Source organism: Lampetra fluviatilis, chromosome 35, assembly GCF_964198595.1.
Source record: "Lampetra fluviatilis chromosome 35, kcLamFluv1.1, whole genome shotgun sequence".
NCBI classification, from domain to species: Eukaryota; Metazoa; Chordata; class Hyperoartia; order Petromyzontiformes; family Petromyzontidae; genus Lampetra; species Lampetra fluviatilis.
The window spans coordinates 8,910,930-8,926,084 of NC_136309.1; the positions used below are offsets into that span (position 1 = coordinate 8,910,930).

Sequence of the window (15,155 nt, forward strand, 5' to 3'; positions counted from 1 at the left end):
CCACTGCCATCACAAAAATGCCCTCCTCGCCAGATTCGCTTGCCTGGCCGCACATCTCGCGAGCTCTTCAAATCTTTTGAAGGAGCTGCACTGCTTACCAGTGCATGAGAAAGTCCAGTTCAAGGTCGAGGTACTCACTTTCATAGCAAAGGTTAACCAATTACAATGCCATCCACTCGAATGTACCATCACCAATCCTACACTCATCTGCTATGAACCTGCTGCTGTGTGTCCACTCAAGATCCACTGAGCTTCAGACAGCAGCCCCGGTGGTTTGTAACAGTCTGCCGACTGAAGTCCACTCAGCGATGACACTCGGTGTTTTAAAGACTGGACTAAAAACATTTATTTATCTTCTGTTTCGCTAAATTTAGTTCAACCTTCTCAGTGCCTTCTGCCCTTCAACTTCAACTTTTTTCTGAATATGGCGCATTATAAATACAGTATTCGATCGATTTATTTAACCATGACCATCAACACCATCATCACCACTGCCACATGGCCCTGCTTACCCATCATGCCGTATCACCACCAACACCACCATTAAAGACAAAGATCTGCTGTATCGCCTTAACAGACTATTGGGGCAAAACGTGTTAGCGAGCACTTATGAAGGCCAGCAACGATTTTACAAAGTGCACCAGGTACTCATTTGAGGCCGAGTCGACCTAGAGGAGACCCAGGACCGGTTCAGATAATCGTCGCTCGTGTTGGACACGAGCGGAAATCGAACTCGGGTTGCTCGGTTCATAGCGCAGCGCGCCGACCGCTACGCTACCGCATCGCTACTGCCACCGCCGCCACTGCCGTCTCCGCGGGGCTCCGCTCACCCCTTGTCCCACTCGCCATCGAGCAGGCAGAGGAGCAGCCGGCGCTGCGTGTCGGTGCGCGCGTTTCCGAGCTGGGAGGCGGTGAGCAGCGCGTGCAGCTCGGCACAGACCCAGTCCTCCACGGTGTAGTGTCCGTCCGCCACGGGGGGCAGCGTCGCCGTCACGCCGGCCCACGGTGACGCGTCCTGCGAACGGGAGCCGCAGGGGTCCTCGTGAGCTACAATCATTAATGAAAACTCGTGAGCTATAATCGTGAATCACATCTCGTGACCGGAAGCCTCGTTGGGTTTCTTCCTCCAACACGTGGTCACTTTTTGTCACATGAGATGCAAAACCGAACGGTGAAGAAGAAAAATAAAACATTGAGAATGTTTATTTGGGCAAGGCCACGTACTGATCTGACGTAGCCAAACAAAATAAGTTGTCGTGCGTACAAACATTTACCGCTCCAATCTCCACGACCGTATTCGCTCACCACGGTTAAGTTTAAGAACAATTCCCACAGCAATTAGATACGCGACGTTTCTCTTCAAAGTGCATCAAACATCCTCAAAATGGAACCTGGCAAGTTAAGAATATAACCCTGTCATCCGACCTGGCCTGTTGAATATGTGTGCTGCATATAAATTGGCACAATAGGTGTAAAAATAAACTAATTTGGTCATATTTTGGGAGAGAATCCTCATACAAAAAATGTACAGTACCTGCCAAGCCCAATTTAGGATATCAAACTAAATCCAATTAATATTTTGTTTAGTTTTGATGTTGTAGTACTGCTCACCAAAAATGGCTTCAATAAAAATACCCCATCAATGGTTTACTACATGCCCCATGCGTGCCACAGACACATTGCCCACCAGATCCTGCTGGCTGTACGACCTCCGCTCCTTGCGCACAATCGGAAGGTCGCGCACACCCAGCCTTCCCAGGAAGTCTCTCCAGCTGTCCACGTCCGACTGTCCCTGCATGTACACGGGGTGCACCAGCAGCCAGTCGGCACCTGCATGCACGTACACGTCACGCACACACATACACACACACACGTATAAAAGATGATTAACCCAGAATCTCGCATGGGCAAAATGAGAAAAAAAGACATGCAGTTGCCTCTTCATTACTCTTCTATTTCTCCAAGCATGGTTTTAATAATCCACGAATTTCACTCATCAATTCCTCCACGAATTTTATCTCATCGATTCCCGGGTTAAACCATCACACCACAAGTCACGGCAAGACAACCAACCACTCACTCATCCATTCGTTCGCCCTCTCACTCACCCACCCACACTCACTCACTCACCCACCACCACACTGCAGGTCACAACCATTCTCCTTCTGCTTCTTCCCTCGCACTGCCCCACTTTGGAATTCCCTCCTCTCATCACCATTCCATTTACTCCAATTCTTATAATAACCTTGCTCAATTCAAGATGCGTATTATCTCTTATCTATTACAACTTCAATGGTGCTGTTTGTTGCTGGCTGCTTGGTATTTTGGGCATGGGCTAAACTGTGATATAAAAATCATGCAGGTGTAGACAAATTCGTGAAGACACAACAACTGCCATTCTCCACTAAGTGGTGGTAATGTCACCACAGCGCTTGTGGCACGCTAGGTGCACTTTGAGGCCACGTGAAGTGTAAAAGGCCCGCTGGCAGGAGCTCACAGAACAGACCCATGTGCCATGGGTTGACCTGAGATGACCGCCAGATGCACCAACTGTGCTCCACACTGTGCCAACTTTCTACGTTTTAGCTAACCGGTTCTCTGCTCGTTGTTGCGAGCGCTGTTTCGCTGCTCTCTGTTGTTGCAGGATGGCGACTGCCTCCAACTCCCCAGCAGCATCCTTCACAAACCTTCCCCAGAGGCCAATCTTGACACTGCCGATACTAGTGATTGGCAAATCCAATGAGCTCCACATCCTTCTGTACCACCCCAGTCCATCTCTTGAGAGGTTATGTCTCCCCGCGCTTGACCTGGTTTCAAGCTCTGGATTGCCCTTCGCACTTCCTCAACAGATGGCACATCAGCCAACCACTCACAAGACCTCACAAAAATGTTTAGCGAACCTGTTCTTGGGAGTCAGAGATCGGATTGCCGTTCTTTCCCTCAATGATGGTGATAGGTGTGGTGCTGCAAGTAACTTTTTTATGATGTTAAAAAGTGATTTATTATCACATGCTACCAGGGCAGTTTCCATTCATTCAGCAACTCGCGACCACCACTCATCCTTGCAGCGCCGCATGGCTCTCCGAACCTCCAAGCGAAGGCTGCAGTAAGCCTCATTCTTGGACGTGGGATGTTGTAGATGGTGGGAGTGGGCCTAACGCTTACTTTCAACGAGCCGGAACACCTCTCTGGGTGCTCCGGTTTCCTACCAAATGCTAGCACTCATTCATTGCCTGAAACATTTTAATATATGGGGAATTGCAGAGATTGGGAAATCGTTGGCGTCAGCTCACCGCTTGCCTGCGGTTCCTCGTGCCTCCAAGTCATTCTCTCCCACCGAGAGTGAGCGTATACTGCGAGGCGCATTCCAAATTCACCCCATTCCCCTCGATGGAGCACCCTCCCCCTTGTTTTATTGCAATAGCCACCTGGAAGGTTGGTGGGCAGGTCCCACTTGTTCCCATAGAACGTGGAGAAGTACACGCTGGTGTCCACCGGCCGCACAAAGGCGCCGCTCGAGGTGAGCACCGGCAGCGTCGCGCGCAGCTCCGACAGGTCGCAGACGGACACGTCGTGCTCGCACTGCGCCTTCACGTACGCCAGGTAGCTGATCACCACTTCATTTGGCTTATCCTGTACACGGGGGGGGGGGGGGGGGTCACACAGACAAAGATGAAGATTGCAGGTAATTTATCGAATGGAGCGCATTTGGACCTTGCCGATGCCACACATGGCCTACTAATTTTCAAACAATGTCACAGGATTTTGAACGTCCACTGTTGATGCACCCCTGGGCGGCCGCTGGACCGTGAACCTCTGCGACAAGGGGCAAATGTGCAACCGCTCGGTCACGTCACCGCTCCCCCCCGGGCTGAAAATCACCGACGAATTCTGATTTAAACTTTTAACCTGCCGCAGCAGTCGCTCACTCTCGAAGAGAGTGAACGACTCAGAGGAGCGAAGAACCAGACAACAAGCAGAAAGGTAGCCACGTGATGAGCCAGTGCCAACAACTGCCCAAGCTCTGCGGTCCTCTATATATGAAGGTGTTATCGGCCAATGAAAAAGTGTTTGCATTTGGGAGGAAACCGGAGCACCCGGAGAAAACCTACACGTGGGCAGGTAGGATCCAAATTTACCATGCCGCCTTCTCCTGGCAAGTCGGGGTATGGCACCTCATGGACGCCCACGAGAAGGGCGATTCATACCATTTACACAATCCACCACCCTCGCCTCGACAGCACTGGATTACAGGCATGCGAATCCACCACCGCCCAAGTGATGATGATGACAGAATCAGAATCTTTATTTCGACTAACAAAAACAATTCTCCTTCCAACCCGCCCACGATACCTTCCAAGCACCGCTTTCCAGGATTGGCTTGACATGGCGAGCGATGACCTGGGCGGGCGTGACGCGCCGCACGTGCAGTCGCTCGAGAAGACGCACGAGCTGCGAGGAGCACAGCGCGTCAACGCAGCACAGTAGGTCCGGGTGCAGCACGCACAGGTCCACCTTCAGCAGCTCTACGCCTGCACAGTGAGGAGGGAGAGAAGGGGGGGGGGGAAGAGAACGTGAGGGCTGCACGAGAGACTCGGGCATGCCGAGGAGTGCGGTGCAGGAAAACCTAAATGCCACGGGAATTTCTGAATTGTATTTGTTAAAATATTCCACCTGCTGCTGAAAGGGCCTCAACGAGAAGGAACCCTAGAGATCCCGTCTAAGAGGGTATTTGGCCTACTCTTCCATGAGAGAGAGGCCTGCTGTTCAGCACACCTGTGTCCTGTGCTGGTGAGAGGGGCCTGCTGTTCAGCACACCTTTGTTGGGAGAGGCCTGCTGTTCAGCACACCTGTGTCCTGTGCTGGTGAGAGGGGCCTGCTGTTCAGCACACCTTTGTTGGGAGAGGCCTGCTGTTCAGCACACCTGTGTCCCGTGCTGGTGAGAGAGGCCTGCTGCTCAGCTCACCCGTGCTGGTGTGAGGGGCATGCTGCTCAGCACACCCGTGCCGGTGAGAGAGGCCTGCTGCTCAGCTCACCCGTGCCGGGGAGAGAGGCCTGCTGCTCAACACACCCGTGCCGGTGAGAGAGGCCTGCTGCTCAGCTCACCCGTGCTGGTGAGAGAGGCCTGCTGCTCAGCACACCCGTGCTGGTGAGAAGATGGCGCTGATGATGGTAGCCTCAGCCAGTCGGTGGGCCCTGTTGTGTCTTGTTTTGTCTGTTAATTCAGTGTTCTGCCAAGATTTTCGGAGTTCTCTGACAAGAGACGAACTTCTAAACATCAGGGAAACAACTCCTGTGGACTTATTTCCCACTTTTCTGCTTCCAGCGGCAGAATTAGTGGGCATTCTAGTCACAACCACGCAAGGCTTTACTCAAGCAGCAAAACGACGCCGAAGGGGTAAACGGTCGGGGGCTCTAGTACGGCTACGCAGACGCGGGATCCGAACAGTGCTTCCGAGATTTTTCCTCTCCAACGTACGTTCACTATGTAACAAAAAGGACGAACTTCAGCTACTGATGGTGAAAAACAGAGACTTTATTTTATCTTCTATTTTATGCTTCACAGAGACGTGGCTGTGTGATTTGATCCCAGACACTGCGTTACAACTGGCAGGCTTCCAACTCGTAAGATCGGATCGGGACATAGCACTCTCCGACAAAACGAAAGGCGGTGGTATATGTTTTTACATTAATAGTGGCTGGTGTGTAGATGTCACAGTGATTCTGCAACATTGTTCTCCGTTCCTTGAATCATTTTTATGAACTGTAAACTATTCTACTCGCCTCGCGAGTTCGCGTCGTTCATTTTGGTCGGAGTATATTTGCCGCCGGGACCTCAGGTTAAAGAGGCCCAACGCATGCTCGCCGACCAGATTCTAAGTGTGGAGCGAGCAAATCCAGATTCGCTGGTTATCGTACTTGGCGACTTTAACAAAGGTAATCTCAGCCACGAACTCTCCAAATACAGACAATTCATTAAATGCCCGACCAGAGAAGGGAACACTCTGGATCACTGTTACACTACAGTCAGTAGAGCCTACCACGCCGTCCCCAGAGCAGCACTGGGGCACTCTGACCATGTCATGGTCCACCTAATTCCTGCATACAGGCAGAAACTAAAGCTCTGTAAACCTGCTGTGAGGACATTTAAACAGTGGACTAGTGAGGCTATAGAGGAATTGCGGGCGTGCTTGGACTGTACTGACTGGGATATGTTCACGACTGCTACCAATAGTCTGGATGAACTCACAGAGGCTGTGACGTCGTACATCAGCTTCTGTGAGGACTGCTGTATTCCAACACGCACCAGGGTGAACTTCAACAACAACAAGCCCTGGTTCTCAGCAAAGCTCAGAAGGTTGAGGTTGGAGAAGGAGGAAGCGTTTAGAAGTGGGGATAGAGACAGATGCAAGGAGTTGAAGAACAGGTTTAGCAAGGCGGTGAGAGAGGCTAAACGATTGTACTCGGAGAGACTAAAACACCAGTTCTCTGCTAACGACTCTGCTTCTGTCTGGAGAGGGCTCAGGCAGATCACCAACTACAAGCCCAGAGCCCCCCACACCACTAACGACTCCCGCCTAGCCAACGACCTGAACGAGTTCTACTGCAGATTTGAAAGACAATTGGACTGTCCTGAACTACCCCTTCCCACCCAAGAGGCCCCTATCCCACCCCACACTACAGAGACAACTATCTCCATTCAGGAGGGAGAAGTTAAAAAACTTTTCAAGAGGCAGAACCCACACAAAGCAGCTGGGCAGGACTCTGTCTCTCCAGCCACCCTCAGGCACTGCGCGGACCAGCTGTCCCTAGTGTTCACCAACATCTTTACCACCTCCATGGAGACATGGCATGTACCAGCCTGTCTCAAGTCCTCCATCATCATTCCAGTGCCCAAAAAGCGAAGGCCAACAGGATTAAATGATTACAGACCCATTCGCCCTTACCTCCGTGGTAATGAAGTCTTTTGAGCGCCTGGTCCTGGCACACCTCGAAGCCATCACAGACCCTCTACTGGACCCCCTTCAGTTTTCCTACAGAGCCAACAGGTCTGTGGATGACGCAGTTAACATGGCCCTCCACTTCACCCTACAGCATCTGGACTCCACAGCATCCTACGCCAGGATCCTGTTTGTGGACTTTAGCTCGGCTTTTAACACCATCATTCCTAGCCTGCTTCAGGACAAGCTCTCCCTGCTGAACGTGCCAGACTCCACCTGCAGATGGATCACAGACTTCCTGTCCGACAGGAAGCAGTGTGTCAAACTGGGATCACAAGTTTCTGCCGCCAGGTCAATCAGCACCGGATCTCCTCAGGGCTGCGTCCTTTCACCCCTGCTATTCACCCTGTACACCAACAGCTGCACCTCCAGTCACCAGTCAGTTAAACTCTTGAAGTTTGCGGACGACACCACCCTCATTGGGCTAATCTCTGATGGGGATGAGTCTGACTATAGGAGGGAAGCTGACAACCTGGTGACCTGGTGTAGCCAGAACAACCTAGAGCTTAATGCTCTTAAGACCGTGGAGATGGTTGTGGACTTCAGGAAGAATACAGCCCCACTCACCCCCATCACCCTGTGCGACTCCCCAGTCAACAATGTTGAGTCCTTCCGCTTCCTGGGCACTATTCTTTCCCAGGACCTCAAGTGGGAACTGAACATCAGCTCCCTTATCAAGAGAGCTCAACAGAGAATGTACTTCCTACGGCAGCTGAATAAATTTAATCTGCCAAAGACAATGATGGTGTGCTTCTATACAGCCATCATTGAGTCCATCCTCACCTCCTCCATCACCGTCTGGTACGCTGCTGCCACTGCCAAGGACAAGAGCAGACTGCAGCGTATCATCCGCACTGCTGAGAAGGTGATTGGCTGTAATCTACCAACCCTTGAGGACCTGCACACTTTGAGGACCCTGAGGCGAGCGAGGAAGATTGCGGACGATTCCTCGCACCCTGGATACTCTCTGTTCCAGCTACTACTCCCCTCCGGCAGAAGGCTGCGGTCCATTAAGACCAAAACCTCACGTCATAAAAACAGTTTTTCCCATCCGCTGTTGGCCTCCTCAACAAGGCCAAGGGCTTAAAATGACTTTTACACTTAAAATGACTGTTACACTTACTATAACATTTTATCTACATAATTACACCTTTCCATACTTACAACGTGTAATCGTATTTGTATTTTTGTATTTTAAGATTGTTTAATACGGCTAATTAACATTTTACATTTCGCATTTTATAAGGTCTACTTATTCATAATTTTAAAGATTTTAGCCCTTTAGTATTACTTATACTTTGTAACGTTAGTATAGTTAGAGTGTATACCTTTTATATAAGTTAAGATTCCTACTTGTTCAATGTATGCACCGTCCCGCCATAGTGAATTCCTTGCTTGTGCAAACTTACATTGCGATTAAAACCGTTTCTGATTTCTGATTCTGATGAAGGCCACACTTTACCCCGCCACACGTGACCTGCCGTTTGACTAACTGTGGTACGGCCGTTCACACCGCTGGTGTTCATTGGTGGTGGTGGGTGGGGATTTAAGAACCTTGCCCATTGTTTCAACTGCTGCACCGGGGGGATGGAATTGAACCGAGACCTCTGGATTGCAAGTCCAAGGAACTAACCATGATATGATGGTGGCATCCTGAACTTCATATTCGTGTATGGCTTGCAATTAAAACTTCACCGCCGTATTGTCATATGTATGTATATACAGTATACAGCAGTAGTGTAACAGTTATTGTGCGGTGCTAAGAAGCCGGTGACCAGAGTTCGATTCCCGCTCACGGCCAACACCTTTGACAATCATCTGAATCGGCCCTGGGCCTCCCCTAGTTTGACTCAGCCTCAAATTAGTGCGATGTGTAAACATCGCCACTGGGGAAACAGAGGCAGCCAGGCATGGTGCTGGCCACCCACCCCCTCGTGTGCCATGCCGGCCTTTCTAGGTGCTCGCGTACAACACTTGCCCCAACAGTCTGATAAGTATTCTTTCGCACCGGACGTCGCCAACCATGCTAATCGGAGGTGTGAGGAAGGACAACAAACTAAACACAAAAAGGCCTCTGTCTTTATATATCCCAAAGAACCAATGTAACAAGACTGTCACTTTATAATGAAGTCAACTGACCGTGCATCTGGACTTTGTTTTGGTTGGCAGCTGCACCCTCCTGCCACCCGGGAGGGAAGAACACCTCCTGGTCAGCCAACGCCACCATGCGCCCATCGGCCAGGGGGATGATGGGAAGGGAGCGCAGTGCAGCGTGGGTCTCCTCCTCGCCATCCGCTTGCTGCTCCAGGCAGCGGTAGACGCAGACCAGCAGACGCGCCACCTCGTCCAGCGGCAGGGCTGCGGCGGAGACGGTGGCGCACATGGCACGCAGCGACAGCAACAGCAGCAGCACCGTGCAGTCAAATCAACAGCGCCTCCATCAAATCACACGGCAATATCTATGGTACCTTTTTCTAGTATTTAAAAATAATGAAAAGTAGAATAGGTTTTACCCTTTCTGGCAATAAAACAAGCATTAAGATTTTGACTTAAAGCTTTTGTGACTGCAGGAATTCATATTATTTGGGTCTTTCGGTAAAGTCACGTAGATAGGTAAAAAAAGAAAATAACAAAAAATTATTAAAAAAACAAACTAAAAAATTATGAAGTTTCGATCGCAACACAGGAAAAAAAATATGGGGACTTTTTTCTTCCTGATGACGAACGCTTGTGTTGCGATCAAAACTTCGTAGGTTTTTAAAATCATTTTTGTTATTTTCTTTGAACCTATCTACGTGACTTTACCGAAAGATCCAATGAATACAGGTATTAAGATGTTCCAAACACCAAGTAAGTACCTTTTGGAAGGAATCAAGTCTGCATTAACTGCACATACTTGTGGCAAACCATACACAAGTACTTGTGGCAAAACATACACAAGTATGTGTGGTTAATGTTTGAACATCACACGCCAATTAATTTATTTTACATCATATAATGCCGATAGCTGAATATATATGATGTATATAACCCAGGCAGAGCAATGCTGAGTTTTGCTCATTTATCTGGGCGGCGGTGGCGCACACCTGTAATCCAGCACTTTTTACGTGGGGAGCTGTACCCTGGCTCGCCAGATGGCCATACAGTGTGGCCTCCACTCTTGTGTCTGTACGGGATAGCATCGCCCCCTCGCACATGTGGGTTTTCTCTGAGTGCTCCGGTTTCCTACCACATGTCAGCACTCATTCATTGGCTGAAACATCGAAATATACAGAGAACTGCAGAGCTTGGAGAATTGTTGGCACCGGCTCACCGCTTGGTTGCCTTCCCGCTTGCCGATGGTTCCTCGCGCCTCCAACTCATTCTCTCTTATCAAGAGTGAGCGTAGACTGAGAGGCACATGACAAGTTTAATTTTTTTATTATTGCCTTTGGCATAGCAAGCCCAACATAGGCTGGATTAGGCTATGTATGCAGAGTGACAAGAAGGCCATGGACTTATAACGTTGAGAATGATCTGTCCCAGAATAATCACCGCCCCTGCTGATGCCAGAGAGGTGACATTCGACAGCTCTCGTTTAAATTGGTGATTTGGCAATTGCATCTCGGCCTCTTGGTGAAACCCACAACTCAACCCCCAAACGAGGCAATGTCGGTCGCCCCTTCCACTTTGTTGCATTCTGCTGTTCAGAATTCTCTTCCCCAGCTACCACTTTTTTTCCACAGGCGCATCTAAACCATGTCAGCGCAAAAGCCCTCATGGTACAGCTGGTGTTCCACTGGCTATATTTGCTGTTCAGAGCCAGAACCAAAACATCTGAATCTAGCTTAGGACCAGGCAAGGCTGATGACGCGTTCTATGCATGTGACATCAGCCAGTAACACTGCGAGGACACAGCGTCACTGCTTCATCTACAGGCGACTCGACCCGTTCATTGCGAGTGACGTCAGTGGCACGGCTCTGGTCCCGCGGTGCACCGGGATCGACGCGGCAACAGCTCCGAATGCGCCAGCGAAAGAAGAACGGTGGCGAGCACCGTACTCAATACGCACCAAGTGCTTGCCACAAATGAACCGCAACACCTTGCCGATCTCATCAAGGAGCATAAACCATCATGCGAACTCATCTTCACAGCGGCTTTTGGCTAGCCATTGAACAAAGATGGTCACCGCATCACACACGTTCAGATGCGCTTCTGCGGCCGTCTGGAACACTCTTCCTTCCGAAATTAGGAAGCCATTATATCTAGATTGAAAATTAATTTCTTTCAAACTGCTCTTTACATTTAGTTTGTTGTCCTTCTCTCCGCACCTCCAATTATCACGGTTGGCTATGTACGGTGCGAAAGAAGTTCAGTGTACAGAGACCGCCGATGCCGTACTCACCCTTCCTGGCAGCGTCCGCTTCCCGCAGGATGGCGCGCGCCACGGCGAGCACGTCGTCCGCGCTCAGCGTGTGTACGCCCAGCTCGCGCGCGAGCGCGGGGCTCAGGGCGCCGCGCGCCACCGCCGGGTGAAGGTACGCCAGGCCGAGGTGCTGCGCCAGCAGCGCGGGCGACACGACCTCGCGAACCAGCTCGTCCCGTGCCACCGTCGTCTCCGATGGAGGGCGGAACTCCAGCGGCTCGCCTGGGAGAGTGAACGTGCGCGGAGGGATTGGGGGTGAGGTTGGGGCCAAGGCGATTAGTCAGACCCACTAATGGGGTTAAACATTGTTACGGTTAGACGCATTTTCGGGTTGCACCCCGTGTTGTTCAGCACGATGTTTGACATTTCGCTGCACGTGCCGAGGTCTTCAGCTGTTGAAGAAACTCCCAGCAGATGATGGAATGAAACGATGCGACACATCGGAGCACCGGACAGCTTTGTGACCTCGCGGTAACGGAAGGGCTGCAGAGGTGAAGGTTACCAGACGGCCCCTGGATGGGCAGGCAGGGCGTAGCCTTGAGCTGCTGGAGGATCTGCTTCACAACGGGACGGAAGAAATCGAGGATCTCGTCGGGAAGCGGCACAAAGCGCAGCAGCTGAGACAGGCCCTCCAGTATGTCCAGGCTCGAGTGGTGCTGCAAACACAAAGACAAAGATACCCGATATAGACATAACAGACTGTTGGAGCAAGTGCTGTTAGCGAGCACTTTTGAAGGCCGACAGCACATGAGGGGATGTTTACACACCGCACCAGGTACTTATACGAGGCCAAATCGACCTAGGGGAGGAACAGAACCGGTACAGATAATCGTCAACGGTGTTGGCCATGAGTGAAATCGAACTCAGGTCGCCAGCTTCGTAGTGCAGCGCGTGCTAACCACTATACCACCGCTCCCCACACGAGACGAGCACGTGACTATCGGTGTAAATGGAGTCGGAGCGCGAATAAACGTGCCCATGCCCCAAGTACAGCTGCCACCATTTATACGACAGAGCAAACCCAGGCACATTTCTCACCGAGCCCAAGTCTATTGTTAAAACTGTGCAGTTCACGGTGATAAAATTCAACCACAGCCATATCCGGGGGTACGAGATCTCGGCCCAAATCAATTCCTGCTTCCACCCGAACACTGTCCGGGAGTCAAACGCGGACAGGTGGCTGCCCCAGTCGCGAGGCCACATCTGCGCCGACTCACGGTAAACGCGTGCAGGGCCTGCAGGAAAAGCCCCGGGATCTCGGAGCGCAGCCACTGGTTCCACGCGCTGTCACGGTCCACGTCCTCGCGTGATGACGGCACTTCAAAATCACCTGACCGGAAGGAGGGGGGTGGGAGGGAGAGTAAGAAGGTACGAAGGGGAACCTTGTAACTCTTTCACAGCGACGCGTTCTTCGCGTACATCACCCTGCAGCCAACCTCTCTGCTCTCGTGTGTGAACTTGGGTCAGTTTGGTTCAAACGTTCAGAATTAATGGGGCATGACCCTGGCCCTTGTGCAATTTATTTTATTTTCCATGAGATAATACCAAACACATCATTCGTGTGTGTGGCCTGCAAGCAAAACCTATATTCTCTCAAGTCATATCGGGAGCAGTCACAAGTGGGAAAACATTGCCGAATTCCTGGAAAGGCTCAACTCTCTCCAACTTATGTTGAAAGCATTAATGCATTAGTTCTGCACGTACCTCTTTGTGCCTGTACTGGGGGCACACAGACTGTCTCGTAAAGATGATTGAATGTCAATTCATTGCTCATGTAAAGTTGTGTTGCCCGAGGGTAAATGGGCTGCATTGATGAAAGGGTTGCCCGAAACGGATCCGACACCAGCGGTCCAAGGATGACGCCGTTTATGCGCGATGTCAACCCACTGCGTCCACATGTCGAACGATGGCCCGCAACGCATCGTTCCCTCTTGCTCATGAAATATTTCAAGCGCAGATTGAAAAAGGTTACAGAATTCATGGAGGCGTGCAATTTTTTTACACACTTTTATTGAACTTGCCGTGTTGTTTATATTCTTTGGAATCTTTGACGCTTAATATCTTCGTTCTTACCATGCCTAACGAGTTGAAATATTTACAGACAGACTCATCTCATGTGACAATTCGAAAGGAAGCCACCCATTTTTTATTGAAGACATCAAATCTGATTAATTCTGGGATCAAAATAATGTATTTTCAAATTCTAAGTGAAAATAAAAGTGTGTGCATTTAAAAGCTTGTTTTTTTACCTATTTTTTAAATTCTTCGTTAAAAGCTTGCATAGCTTTAATCCAAAAATTGGGTCAACAATTGCTGGGATTTTAAGCCTCGCCACTTTTATGTAAGGAAGCACACGTAGGCTGGCTTCCCGAAGAGACCAACACGTTCAAAGCGACCGATTTCAACCACATCTCACCTCTAAATTTGAATAAAAACAAAATAGCAGAATCACGTAGAGGCCAACTGAGATTTGATGAAGCAAGAACGCTCACAACCACCAACATCCCGTGTGGGCTGATCTTGTTGGTGTGCTGCAGCGTACGTGTGCATAATGCCGGAGTGTCAGTGCAGTGGGAAGTTGACTGCTCTACAAACCCAGAGCCCTGGAATTCGATTACAGGTTTTTTTTTAAGCATTGGCTTCAAGCATCAGCATGTGAATGGAGGAGCAAGTGAACAGGAGGTGAGAGGAAGCGAATGATGAAATGGTTCGGATGAAAAAGGAGGAGGCGTTACGAATGTGTTTGTCCATCTTTTTGGCGAGGTGGATGCAGGGCGAGCGTAGCCGGGAAACGCACCCTGAATGATGAAGCGGAAACCATAGCTGCGCAGCGGCAGGAAGGCGAACACGGGCTGCTTGTCCAGGAGTGATGGCAATCCCCCCGAGCGCTCGCCCGGCTCCGCCTGCTCCAGAGGGAACGCCAACGCCAGCTCCGTGGCTTCCACGTTCTCCTTCATCTGACGGAGCACACGTGGCAACAAAGGCAAAGGATTACTCGTATAGCCTATAACCGACTGTTGGGGCAAGTGCTGTTCGTGAGCACTTATTAAAAGCCGCCGTGGCACATGAGGTGGAGGGAGGCCGGCACCATTCTTGGCCACCTTTGTCTCCTCCACGCTGATATTTTACACAAGTGCTGTTAGCGAGCGCCTAAGAAGGCCAGCATGGCGCAATGACTGACACACGCCAGTGCACAAAAGCATTTCGTCAGAATTCGCCAAGGTAACAGAGTGCCGGTGTAATTGTAGGTCTTGCGCCGCGACCAGAGCTTGCTTGTTGTCCTTCCTCCACACCCCTGATTAGCATGGTAGGCGACATACAGCGCGAAAGAACATTACATTTCCAAATTTTACTATTTTGCTTTATTAAGTTTGTTTTCTCTCTCTCTGTGTGTCTCTGTGTTGTCTCTTTAGTAATTCCTGCAGTCACGAAAGCTCCAAATCTCTCATTGACATGTTAATTTCTCCACCCCCCCCTCTCTCTCTGCCCCCCTCTCTCTATTTAAGGCCTCGACACATAGGCGTTGTTTCTCTGTATGCCTATGTTGTGTGTCTCTCTCTGTGTGTCTCTGTGTTGTCTCTCTCTGCTTATGTGTCTGTCTATGTGTCTCCTGTTCTGTGTTTTGTCTCTCTCTCAAATTTAGCAATCTTTGGAAGAACGTAATCAACCAGGTATGGTGTTGACTGTTATGTTAGCCGACTCTCTGTGTTGTATTGCATTGTATTTCTAAGTTCAATAGGTTTGTTTT

At 50.2% G+C, this 15,155-nt stretch overlaps 1 protein-coding gene across 2 annotated transcripts in view; it reads right to left on the reverse strand.

Annotated features, from left to right (window-relative positions):
* Positions 1–15,155, reverse strand: part of LOC144944600 (uncharacterized) — a 75,052-nt gene that overhangs the window by 21,416 nt on the left and 38,481 nt on the right. For both annotated transcript variants that reach the window (XM_078872899.1, XM_078872900.1), the window contains exons 23-31: positions 14,205–14,364; positions 12,625–12,737; positions 11,910–12,063; positions 11,387–11,629; positions 9,141–9,359; positions 4,354–4,532; positions 3,429–3,633; positions 1,688–1,830; positions 831–1,015 (exon numbers count right to left, since the gene is read on the reverse strand). In XM_078872899.1, the coding sequence (XP_078729025.1) occupies positions 831–1,015; positions 1,688–1,830; positions 3,429–3,633; positions 4,354–4,532; positions 9,141–9,359; positions 11,387–11,629; positions 11,910–12,063; positions 12,625–12,737; positions 14,205–14,364 (1,601 nt within the window). The remainder of the gene's footprint in view (positions 1–830; positions 1,016–1,687; positions 1,831–3,428; positions 3,634–4,353; positions 4,533–9,140; positions 9,360–11,386; positions 11,630–11,909; positions 12,064–12,624; positions 12,738–14,204; positions 14,365–15,155) is intronic.